This window comes from Schistocerca americana, chromosome 8 (assembly GCF_021461395.2).
Source record: "Schistocerca americana isolate TAMUIC-IGC-003095 chromosome 8, iqSchAmer2.1, whole genome shotgun sequence".
Taxonomy (NCBI): Eukaryota; Metazoa; Arthropoda; class Insecta; order Orthoptera; family Acrididae; genus Schistocerca; species Schistocerca americana.
Genome location: NC_060126.1, coordinates 201,334,302 through 201,355,401, shown reverse-complemented (window position 1 = coordinate 201,355,401; position 21,100 = coordinate 201,334,302). Strand labels below are relative to the sequence as shown.

Sequence of the window (21,100 nt, the reverse complement as noted above, 5' to 3'; positions counted from 1 at the left end):
ACCTCGATCTTGCCCTGCAGTGAGCTCTCGCTCGACACAACTGAACTCGCAAATGGCTGCGGTTTGGGGTCGGTGGAATGCACGCTACAGGGCGTCTCGTTCGCAGCTGTCCTTGAAGTGGCTGGTTTTTAACCTTTCGTTGTGTGACTGAGCTGCCAACTGCTGCTCGAATTGCTGCTGCAGATGCAGTATGATGCCCCAGAGCCATACGCCATAACACAATGGTCTTCCCTCTCGGCAATGCCACGTGGCCGTCCGGAGCACGGTCTTCCTGCGAGCGTACATTTCCGTGACCATTGCTGTCATCAGTTATGTACAATGGGTACATTCCTGCCAAGTCTTTCTAAAATATCACAGAAGGAATATCCAGCTTTTCGTAGCCCTGTTACACGACCTCGCTCACACTCAGAGAGTTGTTGATAATGGCATTTGTGTAGCCTTAAAAGCCTTGACTATCATCAAGTTAAAAAGTCCAATCGTAAAAGTACCTGACATCACGACCGTTACAGCGTGTATTTAAAGCAAACCTGATTTGTATCCACATGGGGGACTGGCGCGAAATGTGAATGGACATGATCTTTCAGATGTAGAAATCTTCCAGCTTCCGTTATGTTGCGATTTTTAACTTCCATCATGAATAACGCGGGCCCCAAAATATGATGCAGCGTTATTCATGAAGTGAATGAAGTGGCTGATCAAAGTCGTATCACTGACAGGGTTCGACTCCTAGACCTTCGGACCCGCATTAACGTGAGGGGTTATGATGTCAGATTGTGGCTGGCGTTCGAGAGTATTAAGTGCGGTTTTTTAAGCATTCTGTTGGAGAGACTATCAGTTAAATATTTTATTACATTATCCGTCACGATAAATCTTCCTCGGAAACTGATTCAAGGCGCGCATATTTGACTCTTTAGTGTTCCAGATGTGCTCATTAGGACTGAAGCTAGAATATTCCACAAATTCCGGGTGATATAGTGCGCTGCTGAAGGTCCAGGTCAATTTCAGGTGCAGAAAGAGTCTAAATGTATGCACAGGATCGGATGGTAGGCCCTGTTATATCGTCGGCGAGGCGCATATGATGAGAGATGCATATAAGCATTCTCTATACGAGAATACGTGTACCCCCTACCTGACCGGTACTCTGTTACCAAAACAGGTGCTTCGCTCCGTGTCGTTTGTTGCCGCAGCCCAGCACTGAATTTGAAAGCGATTTGCTGCACTTATGAGAGTTTCCATTCTATCCACTGTTAACAGCCTGTGACAGTCGACGGTGACCCCAAGCATCAGCGCTTTGTTATCTCTCAGAGGTATTTCTCCTCGAAACGAATTACTCACGATGCACCCTTGGCACGCAGGCACCTGAATAACCTGTTGCGTGCACGGCCTTGTAAATCGTCTCCCGTACCCAGACATCTAAGATTTCGCTACGATGAAATTAACGGGTGACGCGCATCTTGCCTCTTGCAGCGGTCTGACAGTATTCTGTTAATTGACAAGCTGATTTATTCAATTCGGCATTGCGACAGGACCATTATCTCCTCAACACAGTAGCTAATGAAGTTATCAGGAGTGTACCTTTGCTAAGTACTACACTGACGGAAATGGGAAGTAATATATCATGAAACATTACTGTGATATAAGTTTGTGGAAGTACTCACCACGTAATTTGTATTAAATCATTAAACAATTCCGTTCGGAATTGATGTAAATTTTGCATCATCGTTGTGAGGTGCGATCCCCAAGGACGCAAATATGTACTTGTATTCATTGTCATATGGAAATGAACAACCTCCAGATGTCATGTTGAAGAATTTATTGACATACGCGAAAGATAAGTTTTGTGATTTTATGAGGATTGCTGGCTGGAGAGTACGAAGCTATACATCTTCCGGCTGCTACGGTCGCAGGTTCGAATCCTGCCTCGGGCATGGATGTGTGTGATGTCCTTAGGTTAGTTAGGTTTAAGTAGTCCTAAGTTTAGGGGACTGATGACCTCAGCTGTTGGGTCCCATAGTGCTTAGAGCTATTTGAACCATTATACATCTTCCCGTCACAAGCCAGTAATGGTCTTTGGATGAGAAATGGGAGTATCAGCGCATTCCTCAAGACCTTAGTGGTGTGATTTTCAGTGTAGCGGTCTTAACATTACACTACTATAATTCACCGCTCGGTATACTGGTCGTGAAGTGTATGACAACAGTATCTTCGTTCCTGTAGAGCACATAAGCTTGTGAAATCGGACGGATCTTTTTCAAATACCGTGTACTGTCAAAGATGTAAGAACGATTTAATAGTGAACGTCTGTGTTGGTCATTCGTTCACACTTAGTTTTAGACAATCACACTATACAGCTTGGCGTTTAAGTGCAGAATGAAAGGGGAAAATTGGAGGTATTTTTATTCATTTATGGGTTCGAATTCAACATACTACGAATAGCTGGGTCGTTATACAGGACAACCTCAGTGGGGCAGGAAATTGCTGTAGCGTCCATCCTGGCAATCACTGGCAGTGATATAGCAAAACAACAAGAAGCCTATAACGGTATAGGAGGAGATTAGTGTTTAGGCGTCCCGTCGACAACGAGGTAATTAGAGACGGAGCACAAGCTCGGATTAGGGAAGTATTGGGAAGGAAATCGGCCGTGCTCTTTCAAAGAACCATCCCGGCATTTGCCTGGAACGATTTTGGGAGATCACGGAAAACCTAACTCAGGATGGCTGGAGACGGGTTTGAACCGTTGTCTTCCAGAATGCGAGTCCAGTTTGCTAACCATTGCGCCATCTCGCTCGGTCCTATAACGGTATATCTAGGTGGAGATGCAGTTGATATGGACCGTCTTTGTAGCTGAATGGATAGTGTCGCTGCTTTTATTGCGGAAAAACCCGGGTTCGATTCCCGGTAGCTCCTCGGGATTTTCTGTGTTAGAGGATTCTTGAACGCCGTCCTCGTTAGGCCAGATGAGGAACTGCTTGACTAAGGAATCAGCGGCGCCATTAAGAGTGATTTACTAGCAACAAGGGCTGGAGGATTGGCGGCATGCTGATCACATGTCCAACGATCATGGGTAGTTCCTCATACTGCCTTGTAGGTAGCAGTCGGCCAGTCGGAACGGGTCTAGAACCTAATCCGTGGTAGTGGTGGTTCTTACATATCTGTGTCTAGTATCTTAACAACGGTGCCACATCGTACCTCAGTTATCTGACACTGCCACGCTAAATTAAAGATATATACTCTGCATCAAAACGAATATCATGTCATCTAAGTCCTATGCATTCTATTATCATAATGAGAGCCAGTCTTTCTGCGTGAGGCTGTTTTTTTTATGTGAAACACTTTTACTTCATTCACGATTAGTTGATATTGCCCATTTGGATACTGTGATGGAACATCAAACAAAAATTATGTTATATGCTTAGATATTGTCAGCACGTCGTGTTCCACACTGCGTTGTCAACATGCGGCGTTTGTCCTGCGTTTGGGGAAACGCCCCAAGGCCGCTGCCTTGGGCGTGTGCTTCTTACTGATTTTACTTTTCTTCCCCTATTCAAGTTTATTCGCATTTTGTTTCTTTTGAATCGGTTGGATGATAAAAATTCCAGTTCGGCTGGAAGGGTTATTGTTTGGTTTAAATGATCGTCAAACATTCATTTGTAATGTTCGGTGGGTAGGCATGTATTGCCGAAAGTTGAATTCTGTTGGTGATATTCCAAGATTTCGTTGGTGAGTGTACTGATTCTTGTTTTACTTTCGCCGTTAACCGCACCCAACGTTGTTTTTATATGGGAGTTTCGAGGACATTTTTTTCGACAGCGCTAATATCGTCAGTGTTAGTTTTGCTCGAAATCCAAACTGGGAGGCATTTTTTAAAAACGGTCTTATGAAAACTTTGTATGTGTACATTGTGTGTCGTTTGTGCCGTTTGCTCTTCGTCGTAAGCCTTAGCAGGTTGCTCATGTTGTTGACATTTCCTCATGTTGTGAGTGTGGGACCCGTGACATTGTTCTGTCTATCGTTGTTGCTAAATAAATTGCTGTTTCCTTTGATTTTACTATTTCCTCCCACAGCCGAAGTTCTGCGTTTTTAGTTTTGCCGATTGCTTTTCTAGAGAAGGATCTCTGGCTGACTTGTGTTACTTGTGTTTTCTGGATGTTCGGTTTTATTCGTCGTTTATTTAACAAAGATTCTGGCTTGTTCATGTACTCGTTATTCTTGTTACGTAGCTCATGCATGCCCCCAGATGGCGTTGTCATCTGCGTGTAACGCCAGCCCATCATTTCATCTCGTTGACTGTGCAGTGTCTGACGTGTAGGTAATGTATAACAGGGTCGATAGGATTGCTCCCAGTGGTACGCTTGCTTCTGGGTATAAGATTCTGAAAAGGGAAACTCCCCATCTCACCCCCCCCCCCCCCCTGCCCCCCACAGATTCAGTGATAAAATGGCCCATTGGATAGCCCGTCAAAAGCTGAACACAGATTAAGCATGGAAACAGGACGAAGGTGTACTGAACTGTGAAAAAAGCAAAATTAAAACAGTGAACGATCCAAGTTCAAGACGGGCAGTATCGAACGAATTGTAAGAATCACGGCGTCGTGGTTGTCACGGTGCTGGACTACAAAATGGGAGATTCATGCTCAAGTTTCCCTTGTGCTCCACCTTTTTTTTCTTCGTTGATGTATCTGTTCTTCTGTAGTCTTGGCAGTTACAATGTACATTGGCTGTAGAATATGAATCATGTGGTAAGAATATATTACTGTCGCAAGTAAATGTGATGAATAGTGAGAGCAGGGGAGATGTCACATAGGCCTCTCACATAAATGAAAAAAAAGCAGATAAGAGTGTGAACTATGTTTCAACAAAAGAATTCAAGACTAAAAAAACTAGCCAAAACGGAACGCAAGAGTCATAATATGTGGTACTTTGAACAAATAGGAGGCACGTACGTCTGGACAAGACACAGACACAAATTTGAACACAGCGAACATACACGCCAATGACCATACGGTAGTTCGTAATTTTGTTTCAAAAAATCATGGGGCAGGAGGCAGATTTGAACATGGATCTCCCTCTTCGTAGTCCAACATCGCTACCACATAACCACGACGCCGACGCTATTCGAAGTCGCTCCATGTTACACGTCTGGAGCTTGGACCGTTGTGCCACACTTCGTCAAACGCTCTTTCTTTGTCTAGGAAAAGGACTGAGGCGTCCTTGCCAGGTTTATGTCGTCCGTGATACCAACTGCATAGCCTTTAAATATGGAGTTTGTGGTTGCGTGCCCTTTACGAAAGGCTGTTCACCTTCGGTATGCCATTGTTTTCAGTAGGATTGCATTTATTACTGTTTCGATAGATTTAACTGTGACTGGAAGGAATATTATTGGACCATACCATTTATGTACGATCTATTAGGGGCTTTGCACAGTTTCGTCTGCATTATGATTTCCACGGAATCGGGGTGGTACTTAGCGCAGCGATGTAAACGATTTGTGGACAATCTAATTGTTTACATGAAGCGAGCCGTACTGGCTACACGTATACACAAGAAAACGACGCATCACGAATAAATTATCCGAAAGGGACAGAAATTGGTAAATGTTATGTATATGTACGGGTAAAAAAATAATAAAAAAACGAGGATAATGGAATGTAGTCGAATTAAATCGGGTGATGCTGAGGGTATTAGATTAGGAAATGAGATGCTTAAAGTAGTAAATGAGCTTGCTATTTGGGGAGCAAAATAACTGATGATGGTCGAAGTAGAGAGGATATAAAATGTAGACTGGCAATGGCAAGGAAAGCGTTTCTGAAGAAGAGAAATTTGTTAACATCGAGTATAGATTTAAGTGTCAGGAAGTCGTTTCTGAAAGTATTTGTATGGAGTGTAGCCATGTATGGAAGCGAAACATGGACGATAAATAGTTTAGACAAGAAGAGAATAGAAGCTTTCGAAATGTGGTGCTACAGCAGAATGCTGAAGATTAGATGGGTAGATCACATAACTAATGAGGAGGTATTGAATAGAATTGGGGAGAAGAGGAGTTTGTGGCACAACTTGACTGGAAAAAGGGACCGGTTGGTAGGTCACATTCTGAGGCATCAAGGGATCACCAATTTAGTATTGGAGGGCAGCGTGGAGGGTAAAAATCATAGAGGGAGACCAAGAGATGAATACACCAAGATTCAAAAGGATGTAGGTTGCAGTAGTTACTTGGAGATCAAGAAGCTTGCACAGGATAGAGTAGCATGGAGAGCTGCATCAAACCAGTCTCTGGACTGAAGACCACAACAACAAACAAACAAATGACAATTTCAGAAAAATTGGATCATTTATTCAGAGAAAGAGATTCACAAAATGAACAAGCCAGTAACGCGTTACCCTTATGTTCTGTTATTCGGATTGGAATAGATTGATGTAGTTGCTCGATGTCCTCGTGAGGATATCGTGCCAAATGCTGTCTAATCGGCGCGTTAAATCGTCAGAATCCCGAGCAGGTTGGAGAGCCATGCCCATAATGCTCCAAATGTTCTCAATTGGGGAGAGATGTGACTACCGTGTTGGCCAGTGTAGGGTTTGGTTCAAATGGCTCTGAGCACTGAGGTCATCAGTCCCCAAGGACTTAGGTTTAAGTATTTCTAACTAATCTAAGGAGGCAGGATTCGAACCTGCGATCGTAGCGGTCCCGCGGTTCCAGACTGTAGCGCCTAGAACCGCTCGGCCACTATGGCCAGCAGTGTAGGGTTTGACAAGCTCGAAGACAAGCCGTAGAAGCTCTCGGTCGTGCGGGAGCGGGCATTATTTTGTTGAAGTGTAAGCTCAGGATGGTTTTCCATGAAGGGCAACAAAACGAGGGGTAAAATATGGTCGACGTACCGCTGTGCTGTAAGAACGCCGCCGATGGCACCTAAAGCGGTCCGGCTATAAAAAGAATTTGCACTCAGACCATAACTCGGTCCCTGTGGCGGTCGATAGGATGGATCCGACTGCTGTGTGGGGCATCTCCTGACACGTCTTCGGTCTAGAATCTCCTTGAATGGAGTAGTATTGTCTTCAGTCACAAGTTCCGGTTCGAGTCGAGACCAGATGACCAGTGAAGATGTGTCTAGAGACGCCTCGGGCAGGGTGGGATCCCAGTATGCATGTCGTCCGCCATACGGCCAAACCCAACAACCGGGAGTGATGGTTGGGGTGCCACTTCTTTTTCCATAGCAGGACCCGTTTGGTTTCATCTGCGGCATGCTTGTAGCACAGCGGTACGTCGGCGAAATTTAACGCCTCGTTTTGTTGCCCTTCATGGCAAGCCATTGTGGGCTTACATTTCACCCGTACACGCGAGAGCTGCTACTGCTCGTCTTCGTGTTTGCCGAACTCTGTCTAGGCCAGCGAGGCCGCCGGATCTCTCCCGAGCCGAGAAAGTTAAGAGCATCAGTGTCAGCGTCGTCCAACCAGCTTGGTCTTTTGACCATCTAACGCGCCAACTGGACTGTGTGTGGCACGATATCCCACAGGAGAACAACCAACAACTATATCAGCTTGGATCTTGATAATTGCTTGCAATAGATTGACCAACATATTACTGGTTTTTCCAATTTGTGAAGCACTTTCTCTGGAATATATCAGTCCGCCTCCGTAGCGTAGCGGCAGCGTTACCACCTACTACGTAAGGGGCCCGGGTTCGATTCCCAGCAGGGGACTGGGTGTTGCGTGTCCATCATTTTCATAGTCATTGACTCGCAAGTCGCCGATGTGGCGTCATCTAAAAAGGACTTGCAATACGGCGGCCGAACAACCCCGAATGGGATCTCCCGGCCAACAATGCCATACGATCATTTCGTTTCTGGAATATATCATCCAAATTTTCTGAAACTGTGATCATTTGTTTGTCTGTGCATCTACATCTACATAGACATCGGTACTCCGCAAGTCACCGTACGGTCATCCGCTCCCAAATTGAACGAGTGGCAAACGACTGTATGCCTTCACATGAACCCTGATTTCTCGTATCTTATCCTCGTAGTCCTTCCAAGCAATATATGTTAGCGGCAGTAGAATCGTCCGGCAGCCAGCTTCAAATGCCGGTTCTCTGAATTTTCTCAGTAGTGTTTCTCGAGAAGAACGTCGCCTTCCCTCCAGGGATTCCCATTTGAGTTCCCGAAGCATCTGCGTAACACGTGTTGTTCGAATTTACCGGTAACAAGTGTAGCAGCTCGCCTCTAAATTGCTTCATGTCTTCCTTCAATCCGACCTGATTGGTACGGATCCCAAACATTCGAGCAGTACTCAAGAATAGGTCGCACCAGTGTCCCGTGTACGATTTCCTTTACAGGTGAACCACTCTTTCCTAAAATACTCCCAATAAACCGAAGTCGACCATTCGCCTTCCCTACCACAGTTGTCACATGCTCGTTCCACCTCATATCGCTTTGCAGCGTTATGCCCAGATATTTAAACCACTTATCTGTGTCAACCAGAACACTAGTAACACTTTATCGGAACAATACGGGTTTGATCTTCTTACTCATCTGTATTAACTTAAATTTTCCCACATTTAGGGCTAGCTGCCATTCGTCACACCAACTCGAACTTTCGTCTATCCTACAGTCATTCAACTTCGGCGCCTCACCGCACACCATGGCATCATCCGCAAACAACTGCAGACTGCTGCCCACCCTGTCCGCCAAACCATTTAAGTATACAGAGAACAACAGCGGTCCTATCACACCTTCTTGGGACACTCCCGACGATACCCTTCTCTCTGATGAACACCCGCCGTCGACGAGAACATACTCGGTTCTATTATTTAAGAATCTCTCAACTTATTCCATTTGCTCGTACCTTCGTTAACAGCCTGCAATGGGCCATCATGCCAAATGCTTTCCAGAAATCTAGAAATATCGGATCTGTCTGTTGCCCTTCATACATAGTTCTCAGTATCACATCTACCGATTTCCGTCCCATTCTCAGAATTACTTATACTGGTGTGACGATTTTTAAATTTAGGAGTGCATGTTGGCTGTTCTGTTTCTTCTTTTTTTGTTGTGCACTGAGGTTGTATTCGTCTTCCGTTCGGACGTTTTGTGAGTGGAAAAGTAAGTCGATTTTTTGGTTATGTTTTCTTTATGTGTGTTATCAAAATTAGTACCTGTTGGGTGTTTTGTGTGTTTCAACTAATATTGTTGTGAATATTTCGGCCTTAACATGGTTATTTCATTTGATATTATTTGCCATGGTATACTCGTGCAGGTTCGGCTTGTGTGTGTCACGCAAGCGATGTTTTTGTGTGTTTTCCAATACTTTCCCCCCTGTCTATGGTGGACCTGTTGACAGAAATATGTGCGTAGTTCTGACTTAAATTATTGCAGCTGTCGTTTGACTAGTAGGTTTACCGGTGCACGTTCCACTCCGTGGATGCGTTGCCATTGGTAGCTATGTCTGTTGCCTGTGTAACGTTTTTGTTGCATGATTATATTTTTAGTGTGGTGGTAACGTTTTTTTGGTTGAGTTAGACTTGCAGCAAGTTGTAAGAGGTCTTTCGTGATGTTTTACTTCTATATCTGTTATCGTCTTTTGGTTTGGCGGAGAGAAAGATATGTTTGTGAGAGTGATGATACATTGTCGCATGCGATGCTGTCAGCGATCCAGGGAAGATTTAGTTGCCCGATTAATACCTAGGGGCATAAGCAGTGATAGGGGAATAGACGAACCTGTTGAGGTATCAAAGGATAGTTGTCCCTTATAAGCGGACTAGACGTCGTCACCTCCCCCTGTGATCCTCCTTCCCTTGCGATCCTCAGGTGCGATAGAAACTCTGGCATCATATGCGGAGTGCCAGAGATGTTTCGTAGTCGCCCTCCCATGCAAAGCCTGCCATGCAGAGCGCTGACACGGCCGGCCGTACAGCGATCGGTTCTGACGCGCCTTCCACCGTCTGTGGCTGCCGGCTCAGAAACGTCCCTATTTGCAGATTCAGGCGGAGGCGGCGAGGGCGGCTCAGCGCCACGAGGTCTGGGACGACGCCGACGGTGAGTAGTGCGGCTCCCACGGCGCTTTGCCTTCTCTTTTACCTTTTTGTGCCTCTTTAACTGCTAAACTGCTAATAAGTCATGTTACCACTGCTGTTTTGTTGAAAATCGCACGGTGAGACCGTGGCTGTGAGAAAATCCCGGTAAATTGTTACAGCAAAGTAAAAGTAGCAATGAGTTACCGTTAATAATGCTATTTATGTACCCTCCGTTAAAGTGCGCGTCATTTATGACGGCGGCCGAGTTTAGAGTCGTTCTGCGCATCTGACGTCACAAAACAGTCAGCCAATGAACAGAGAACGGCGTTGCCAGAGCTCGACTGCAGTGCAAAGCACGGACGAGTGCCTTCAGTTTTAGAAACGTTCAGTCATAAATAAAGTAATTGAACAAAAGCAGTGTCTTGATAGCAGACTTTCTTTTATAGAAAGTTTGGAAAAAGCATTCTTTATACCAATTGCTTCATATTCTATTAATTAATTAAACCAAACAAGCAATAAGCCTCCCAATTCAGGCGATAGCAAGGAATGGTGTTTGTATCATTCTCACTAACCGCTTTTTCGCAATAAAGAACAGCGGTAATTGTTTATTTCCTATTCTACTTCGACGAAACGTAATTCATAGTCATACCAACAGTGTTTGTCGGTATTTTGCGTGATATTTTAAAGTCCTCCGGGAGATGTATTGAACGGCGAGTTGCGTTAGCGTATTGGTTGAAGTGTATGGCTGTTAAATGAAAGGTTATGAGTTCAAGCCTTGTTTGGTGCTTCATATTTTCTTTATTTAAAAACAATATCGAAGTGTCTTACTTCATGAATTTTATTCGCTTGAATGTAATCTTTTGAAATTTCTAGTGGCAACTAAAATCGACTATACGGTAAGTATACGCTATGGACTTTTACCTCTGCAAACGCTTCAAAATTTCGTGCAATGGTTTACTACATCTAATGCTGCACAATAACTGCGTTGAACTTCGAAAGAAAATTAAGTCATTTGTGGGGGGAAGGTATCAGTCAAGAAGATGTGTAAAAACCAAATTTTTGGACCAAATAGTTTTTATGAAATCGAATGATAAAGTGTGTCAAAGCAGTCGAAACACCATGTGTCTGCGCAGGCGAGCAGTGCAATGATGACAAAATCGCGCACATCGCGGAATGCGTGGAGCAAGTCTCTGTAGCAGCGAAAGGGTTAATGCGGCCGTGGTGGCTTCATCTCGTAAACTGCGCGATCCCCCCTAAACGTAAATATGCGAACTATACTATGGCGCTGCTTCTCTTGGCGCGTACAACTGGCAACGCAGCAATTTCCCGCGTCTGGGCGGGCATGCGCAAACCGCCAAGATAAAAGAATTGAACTATAGTAACGTGAATAACACACCTTTCAATGGTAACAGGGGTGACTCGTCACCCTGAAGTTTTATTTTGCCAATAATTACAACTTTACAAAACCCTTATATTTTAGCTACAATACAGCAGGTCAGCAACTGGAAGCAGTTAATTCCATAAATTATCTGGGAGTACGCATTAGGAGTGATTTAAAATGGAACGATCATATAAAGTTGATCGTCGGTAAAGCTGATGCCAGACTGAGATTCATTGGAAGAATCCTAAGGAAATGCAATCCGAAAGCAAAGGGAGTAGGTTACAGTACGCTTGTTCGCCCACTGCTTGAATACTGCTCAGCAGTGTTGGATCCGTACCAGATAGGGTTGATAGAAGAGATAGAGAAGATCCAACGGAGAGCAGCGCGCTTCGGTACAGGATCATTTAGTAATCGCGAAAGCGTTACGGATATGATAAACTCCAGTGGAAGACTCTGCAGGAGAGACGCTCAGTAGCTCGGTACGGGCTTTTGTTAAAGTTTCGAGAACATACCTTCACCGAGGAGTCAAGGAGTATATTGCTCCCACCTACGTATATCTCGCGAAGAGGCCATGAGGATAAAATCAGAGAGATTAGAGCCCACACAGAGGCATACCGACAATCCTTCTTTCCACGAACAATACGAGACTGGAATACAAGGGAGAACCGATAGAGGTATTCAAGGTACCCTCCGCCACACACCGTCAGGTGGGTTGCGGAGTATGGATGTAGATGTAGAACGAAACTTGATCTGTTTAAAATCATTAACATTCTTATTAACATATAAACAGGTTACAGTAATTGGATAACAATTACTAGGAAATTGTTATTCAAGAGAAACAAATTATGCAAATTGCTTTTCTGTGATCATTTCATGCAGGCCTAAAACATTTTACACAAGCTACTTTCACTGTTCTGTCTTTATCTCTAGGGAGTACATGACATCTTGCTTGCTTCTGCAGTTTTGTGGGCCTCTTTTCCTGGTTTGTGGGTCCTTTGTTCTCTTCGTTCCTTTGTTGCAGCCTGGTCCAGTATTCCATAAAACTTTCGAAGTAGACAGCATCGTGAATACACAAGTCTGCCAGAAAAAATACCATTGTTGCCAACTTAACAGAAGAAACAAACTATCACTGGGGTGACGCATCACCCCTGTTACGAACAGAAAGCTCCGATAACTGTTTCGAACCGACAGGTTTATCATCTGACGGCTGTTATAAAATTACGTATAGCTAATGTTGTACGTGTAATGTTGGCAAATATGCATTGGGCGAAAGTCCCTCCGAGCGGTGATGCTCTACAGGAAAATACGATGTAAGGATAAAAGAGACTACCGTAATTCGACCTAACAATGAATTAAAGCAGTGGTGTTCAACCTTTCAGCGTATCTGGGCTACCTTGGAAGAAGAGTATTTTTGGGCCACACATAATATGTGAGGGATATTTCATAAGTAACGCCCTCTACCCTTTTTTACTCACACGTTTTACTTTTATTTTCAATATATCATTACAATCGTTCTGTATAGTCTCCCCGCTTCTCTGTGATTCAATGCCAACGTCTCGCAAGCTCTGTTGTTCCATCCATGAGACCACTTCTGTTCATCTGTTGAATGACTCAGGTAACGGTGGTAGAAAGCTCTTCCAGAGAAAGATAACGTATTCCACAAATAGGTTTTTCAACGTTGTGAACAAGTAGAAAGTTTGGTGGACTTGTGTCCGAGCTGTAGGGAGGATGCGGCAACACTTCCCATTCGTATTCGGGCGGTTTTTGGGTTACAACGTTACCGTTATGCGGTCAAGCATTCTCGTGCAGAATGGGTGGCCCAGCTTCGAGCAACTGAGGCCCGATTTTGTGAATTTTTCTGTGCAGGTTTTGCATGAATTTATGATAATACACTGCTGTGACACTTCTTCCGCAAGGGGCTCTATTTGTCATAATGTTCCTTGGTGATCATAAACAAAACTCAGCATTTGCCTTGAGCTTTGATTACGTGGGTCAAAAATTTTTTGGACGTGGAGAATCTGAAGGTCTTCACTCATTGGACTGTGATTTCAACTCTAATTCAGAGTGTCATCGATAGCGACAATTCGACACAAGAATCATTGACCTCTACGGTCGGATCGTTGTTTGAGCAAGGTTGCAATATCCAGGCGTTTTTAATTCTCTTCAGCAGTCAGTGTGACCCATCTCGCATAAATTTTTCTCCAAATGATTCGTCAGAATACTGGTGGTAGGGGAATTCCCGTGGGTTTTGCGAGTTCATCGCAAATCGCACTGCGATCTTCAAGAGCGTCTGCCACAAGTTTTACACATTGTTCCTCTGTTGACGTTTTTGGCCTTCCTAGTTTTGGATTACCGTCCGTACTCATACGACCACCACGAAAACGATTAATCCAACGTCAAACTGGATTACGGTCCATTGTAAACTCACCACAAACTTTACTTAACACACTGTGGATTTTTGTCGGGTTTTTGCCGCGCAAAAAGTATCGATGCCGATGTATGACCTCTGGTCTTCAACAGTTACAGTACCCAAGACCCCTGCAGGGTCCATTTGTACCTCTCGCCAATTTTATGTTAGAATACACAAAGAAAAAACAAAGACACATGTTTCTTCTTCAAGCTCCCAACTGCATCTGAGTCATTTTCATTGTTGTTGCATCAAACAATCAACAGTAATAAGAGCCTGTGCATTATTTATGAACTGTCCCTCGATCTTAACACTAACAATACGCTCTGAGGAAAAAATAAGAAAAGGGAGAGGAAAAAAGGGGGGGACTGTAGGAATCCTAATTCTAAAAAAAGCAAGATGAAATTAATTTGACCTTTTATGCATGACATTTGATTAATAATTTTGTATGCAAGTAATTACATATCACGGAATTAATCCGACATTTGACTCATATCAGTATCAGGTTCGATCGAAGTTGTTGAAGTTCTCAGGGTGTTGTCAAGATGTTCAAGTGGGATTTTGGTTGTATTTTCACTCTCTGTGTGCTTTACTCTTAAAAGTAACTGTTCACAGACGTACCTGAAAATTCATTCTAGATACTTTCATATTCAAATGTGGTTCTTATTTGCTGCAGTGGACATGAGATCAAATTATAGTTGTTACAGCAGAATTACGGTGCTGTTAGATAGCGAAAATTGGCATCAGTTGCAATCTACATGATGATTTCTAATTTATAGCGACTTCTAGTGATGAAGACTATGGTGAAACACGTTCTGTATCACAACTGTACAGAAATAACAGAATTTCCTTGTATTTCCATAAATGCCTGTTATAAGAATGATTCTAAAGTTCAAGTATAGCACGGTCGGCGAGGTTGATAGCGGAATGGATCAGCGAGAGAGTAGCATTGTGTGGCGGGAGTTTCAAATGGAAAATATTCAATTCATCATAACTTCACGTAAACCGAATTTCGTGGGGTTTTTTATTTTTTACTAATCGTGTGATAGATGCTCAGTTTTTGGGCCGCATGGCGAGGGGAACTAACGAACTGCCCTCTTCGATTTTCTGGATACTATTCCTTTTTTTACGTAAACAATTTCAAGATGTTGCTGATAACAGTTAAGTTTTGCACCAACATTTGCACAGCATGATAGTTCATTGCATTTCAACGCAATAAAATATTTTTAGCAAAGGAAATGAAAGTAACCGAGTGAGTATTCTATAAGCCTTGTAATCGTAAGTTATGGGAACGATACTCGATGTTAGTAACCTTTTTTTTATTTGAATTGCATATTAGCAAATAGTATCAAAATTTCTCAGAGACAAATTATCTTTATTTTAAGTTACTATTGCAAGAGAATGAGAATATTCATAATGAATTAAAATTTGATACATAAATACACTCCTGGAAATTGAAATAAGAACACCGTGAATTCATTGTCCCAGGAAGGGGAAACTTTATTGACACATTCCTGGGGTCAGATACATCACATGATCACACTGACAGAACCACAGGCACATAGACACAGGCAACAGAGCATGCACAATGTCGGCACTAGTACAGTGTATATCCACCTTTCGCAGCAATGCAGGCTGCTATTCTCCCATGGAGACGATCGTAGAGATGCTGGATGTAGTCCTGTGGAACGGCTTGCCATGCCATTTCCACCTGGCGCCTCAGTTGGACCAGCGTTCGTGCTGGACGTGCAGACCGCGTGAGACGACGCTTCATCCAGTCCCAAACATGCTCAATGGGGGACAGATCCGGAGATCTTGCTGGCCAGGGTAGTTGACTTACACCTTCTAGAGCACGTTGGGTGGCACGGGATACATGCGAACGTGCATTGTCCTGTTGGAACAGCAAGTTCCATTGCCGGTCTAGGAATGGTAGAACGATGGGTTCGATGACGGTTTGGATGTACCGTGCACTATTCAGTGTCCCCTCGACGATCACCAGTGGTGTACGGCCAGTGTAGGAGATCGCTCCCCACACCATGATGCCGGGTGTTGGCCCTGTGTGCCTCGGTCGTATGCAGTCCTGATTGTGGCGCTCACCTGCACGGCGCCAAACACGCATACGACCATCATTGGCACCAAGGCAGAAGCGTCTCTCATCGCTGAAGACGACACGTCTCCATTCGTCCCACCATTCACGCCTGTCGCGACACCACTGGAGGCGGGCTGCACGATGTTGGGGCGTGAGCGGAAGACGGCCTAACGGTGTGCGGGACCGTAGCCCAGCTTCATGGAGACGGTTGCGAATGGTCCTCGCCGATACCCCAGGAGCAACAGTGTCCCTAATTTGCTGGGAAGTGGCGGTGCGGTCCCCTACGGCACTGCGTAGGGTCCTACGGTCTTGGCGTGCATCCGTGCGTCGCTGCGGTCCGGTCCCAGGTCGACGGGCACGTGCACCTTCCGCCGACCACTGGCGACAACATCGATGTACTGTGGAGACCTCACGCCCCACGTGTTGAGCAATTCGGCGGTACGTCCACCCGGCCTCCCGCATGCCCACTATACGCCCTCGCTCAAAGTCCGTCAACTGCACATACGGTTCACGTCCACGCTGTCGCGGCATGCTACCAGTGTTAAAGACTGCGATGGAGCTCCGTATGCCACGGCAAACTGGCTGACACTGACGGCGGCGGTGCACAAATGCTGCGCAGCTAGCGCCATTCGACGTCCAACACCGCGGTTCCTGGTGTGTCCGCTGTGCCGTGCGTGTGATCATTGCTTGTACAGCCCTCTCGCAGTGTCCGGAGCAAGTATGGTGGGTCTGACACACCGGTGTCAATGTGTTCTTTTTTCCATTTCCAGGAGTGTACGTACTGTTTAATCTCTGGAAATTAAAGAAGTTCTCTATGTGATGTTTCGCATTTTTGTACGGTTGTTGCATTTTTGTACCGTTGTTAATTTATTGTCTACTCACATTTTCATGTGATTAGCAATTTAGAAGAAAAAGGTGTTATTTTTATTAAAAATTATGATTAACCCAGATAGTCCTAAATTATTTGTTTTTCAAAATTGATTTATATCTCACCTACATTCATTCACAAGGTTGTAAGGAAGAAAGTAAAAACAATTTTGAGTGTTTATTTTTATTTAGTATTTCCAAAAATGGGCGTCCTTCCAGAAGGACGTCAGGACAGTAAGGGAACACGTTTTTAAAGTATGACATTGCACAATTAACTTCTTTTGGTTTTTATAATTTCAAATAAACGTAAATAAATTTGAATTACGGGCTAAAACACCCAATAAATACAAAAAAGAAAATAACCTATACACACATTTTATGCACTAGTATGATAGGACAAAAAGCAACAAACATGAAGTGGTTCGTCACATTTTACGCACATAGTAGTAGTTTTTTGTGACATCTTCGACATTTCAGCTGCTGCTTCTTTTTTGTTATCCCGTCCGTTGGTAATTCAGCAACATAATGTTCTCTGCCATCAAATCTACAATCTAGTTTTGTCCTCTTACTAGGACGTCCTCTGCTGGAGTGATTCTTTTGTTACTTTCAAAAACTGCAGTGACAATTCGACGACGAAATGTCAGATGATCTATGGGTTCTTCGTTGTGGTTGTAAAGATCCCAGGCATTTCGCTCTGCAATGTCTATAAAATGTGCAATGATCGGGAAATACCACTTTTTCCCTCTTATAGAGCATATATATAGGGATACATTTTGGTCAGCTCGATTTATGCCTCCCATATGAGTATTGTAGGCATGTAATAAGTTAGGTTGAGGCACGCTAACCCTTTTCTTTTGTTCTATGGAAAATCTTGCTACAGAGCGTAGTGGTTGCACTCTGTCAAAGTTAGTGGCTACAGTAACAACATTGTTGTCATTCCAACATACAATGGAAATCCCGGGAGCTGAGTCAGAACAAACTTCATATGATGCTCTATTTTCTTTTATCATTTTACCAACAAATGATAGAGTACAGTTCTTAACTCTGTTTCCTCTTATTGTTCCTGTTGCTTCCACGCCCTTCTCTTTTAGGTCATGTAGTAGTTCAATGCTGGTAAAGAGATTATAAAAGTATATTCGATATGGAACATGTGGAAGTAATTGGTCAACATAAGTCATTACCACACCATACCCCATACCTTTCGTTTCATAATCCTTACTAAACGTGCCAGCTCCTTGATAGGATTTGAGCCAAATAATATATCCACCACTTGTGCCTCCACACAAAAATTTGAATCTGCATCGGATTGGTTTCCCTTTTATGAGTTGTTTGCACCCGTGACTTCCGAATTATGGGACTATCGATTCATCGACAGAATGATGCCGCACATGAGGCGCAAATTGTTTGAATCTATCATTCAGCATACACAGTAACTGGCAGATTTTCCTAAAACAGTCTGATTTATCTATATGTCATTGTTGCATACATGCAAATTGGAAAAGATAAAGTCAAATCGATCTCTGGACATGGCATTTGTTACGAGGTCGTTGTGACTGTCTTTATCTGATTGCCAGTACATATTTCTGCGTGATACTGTTACATATCCACTTAACAGAAGTCTTGCAGTAAACACCAACATCTCATCTTCTGAGCATTCACCTAGTCTATTTCTCTTGGCTGCGTACTGATTTGTGTAAGTGACCATCATTTGAAGCACTTCATTATCAAAAAACTGCTGGGAATATTCAAACGGTGTTTGCTCTTTCTTCATTGCAGCTGTGAACATTAGAGGCCATACAGGTGATGGATTAACTATTTCACCACTTTACCTGTTATATTTCTTGAGGTTTAGAACTTTATTCTTCGATAGCCTTGCTGGTTTGTTTGTGGTTGGTGTTGGTATTGTTGCTGTTTTTGTACTGCTGGAGGGTCCTGGAACATCATCAGAGGTAAAGGATTGTTACCTTCTTGCATTCACAGCATTACCATTGGTATAAATGGCCAAATCACAAAGCGCAGTAGCATTGAGCTGACTTGCTGGCAATTTATCTACACTTGGATTTTCTTCAGCACCCGAATCTTTATCTGTTACATGATCAGTTGAATTTAGAGGAGGGTGTAATGTTATATTCACACCAGTATTAGGTATTTCCTCATCTTTTGATTCTAACATGTCCAAAAGTTCCATCAGCGTACATCGTTTTCTGTGAATACAAAAGACAACATATTACCCTGACATTATTGAATTACAACTGATGAAAGCTTTCGATCGTAATATGAACCCATAAATAATAAAGGTTAATGCTTTAAGATATTATATGACAAGTTTCAGAATTATTGACACAATACGAAAGAAAATATACGTACCCATCGATGACAAGGTCAGTCAGTTCGTCCATGGTAAAATCGGCCCTATTTTCAAGACACAGTTTCTCACTCACTATGAACGACAGCGTCAAGCTAACTGTCGCAGCGCACAACTGACTCTGCCTACTTCATATAACACTGCGTCACAGTCCGTTGCAACAATGCGTTATTCTCAAAAATAAATAAATGCGTTTAATAAATGCAATGTGCAAACACATTCCAAAAATAAGTTTAAAACTTTAGATTCATAGTGTCGTAAGTCGTACGAGGCTTGTCCAGAAAGTAAGTTCCGGATTCAGTCGCGAAATGGAAAGCACATTGAAAATCAGAAACGTTTTATTTGGACAGTTGGCTCCACCTTCCAGCTACTTCTCTACATAGTCGCCGCCCCAGCTACGACATCTCTCGCATCGTTATACCAACTTTCCGATACCCTCGTCATAGAAGGCAGCCGCTTGTGCTTCTCGCCAATTCCCTACGCTCATCTATACCTCGTTGTCTGAGCGAAGATGTTGTCTTCATAGCCAGTAGTTAATGTGTGCAGAGATGAAACACAGCGGCTGTAGTGCGGGTGATCACTCTCCATCGAAAACGCCAGGAGCATTTTCATTGCCCCTGCAGATTGCGACCGAGAATTGTCACGAAGTGGGAAACTTATGTCAGTTCTGTAATGTGGGTTGCGTAACATCAGGCGAAATTTCTCTCCAGGACCTCATACTTGGCGGGAGGCACTATTTTATGCGCTAACCATGCGCTCAGAACTGAAAAGAGCGAAGTGATGCAACCGTACGGATACTAGAGACACTGTCGAACACATATGTGCCAAGCTTTATTACATTTTCACAAATGGTTTCCATTTCTTGACCAATCGGAAGTTACACTACTGGCCATTAAAATTGCTACACCACGAAGATGACGTTCGCCTGGTAAAACGTTGTTGTGATGCCTCGTGTAAGGAGGAGAAATGCGTACCATCACGTTTCCGACTTAGATAAAGGTCGGATTGTAGCGTATCACGATTGCGGTTTATCGTATCGCGACATTGCTGCTCGCGTTGGTCGAGATCCAATGACTGTTAGCCGGCCGCGGTGGCCGAGCGGTTCTAGGCGCTACAGTCTGGAACCGCGCGACAGCTACGGTCGCAGATTCGAATCCTGCCTCGGGCATGGATGTTTGTGATGTCCTTAGGTTAGTTAGGTTTACGTAGTTCTAAGTTCTAGTGGACTGATAACCTCCGAAGTTAAGTCCCATAGTGCTCAGAGCCATCCAATGACTGTTAGCAGAATATGGAATCGGTGGGTTGAGGAGGGTAAATGGAACGCCGTGCTGGATCCCAACGGCCCCGTATCGCTAGCAGTCGAGGTGACAGGCATCTTATCGCATGGCTGTAACGGATCGTGCAGCCACGTCTCGATCCCTGAGTCAACAGATGGGGACGTTTGTAAGACAACAATCACCTGTACGAACAGTTCGACGACGTTTCAGCAGCATGGACTATCAGCTCGGAGACTACGGCTGTGGTTACCCTGACGCTGCATCACAGACAGGAGCGCCTGCGATGGTGTACTGAACGACGAACCTGGGTGCATGAATGGCAAAACGTCATTTTTTCGGATGAATCCTGGTTCTGTTTACAGCATCATGATGGTCGCATCCGTGTTTGGCGACATCGCGGTGAACGCACATTGGAAGCGTGTATTTGTCATCGTTATACTGCGTATCACCCGGCGTGATGCTATTGGGTGCCATTGGTTACACGTCTCGGTCACCTCTTGTTCGCATTGACGGCGCTTTGAACAATGGACGTTACATTCCAGATGTGTTACGACCCGTGGCTCTACCCTTAATTCGAACCCTGTGAAACCCTACATTTCAGCAGGATAATGCACGACCGCATGTTGCAGGGCCTGTACGGGCCTTTTTGGATACAGAAAATGTTCGACTGCTGCCCTGGCCAGCACATTCTCCAGATCTCTCACCAATTGAAAAC

At 44.0% G+C, this 21,100-nt stretch overlaps 1 protein-coding gene across 4 annotated transcripts in view; it reads left to right on the top strand.

The window, feature by feature from the left end:
- Positions 1-21,100, top strand: part of LOC124545007 (protein bric-a-brac 1-like) — a 467,428-nt gene that overhangs the window by 139,797 nt on the left and 306,531 nt on the right. For 2 of the 4 annotated variants that reach the window (XM_047123769.1, XM_047123767.1), the window contains exon 2: positions 9,964-10,021. The exons of the other annotated variants lie outside the window; for them this stretch is intronic. In XM_047123769.1, the coding sequence (XP_046979725.1) occupies positions 9,964-10,021 (58 nt within the window). The remainder of the gene's footprint in view (positions 1-9,963; positions 10,022-21,100) is intronic. 4 annotated transcript variants of the gene reach the window in all.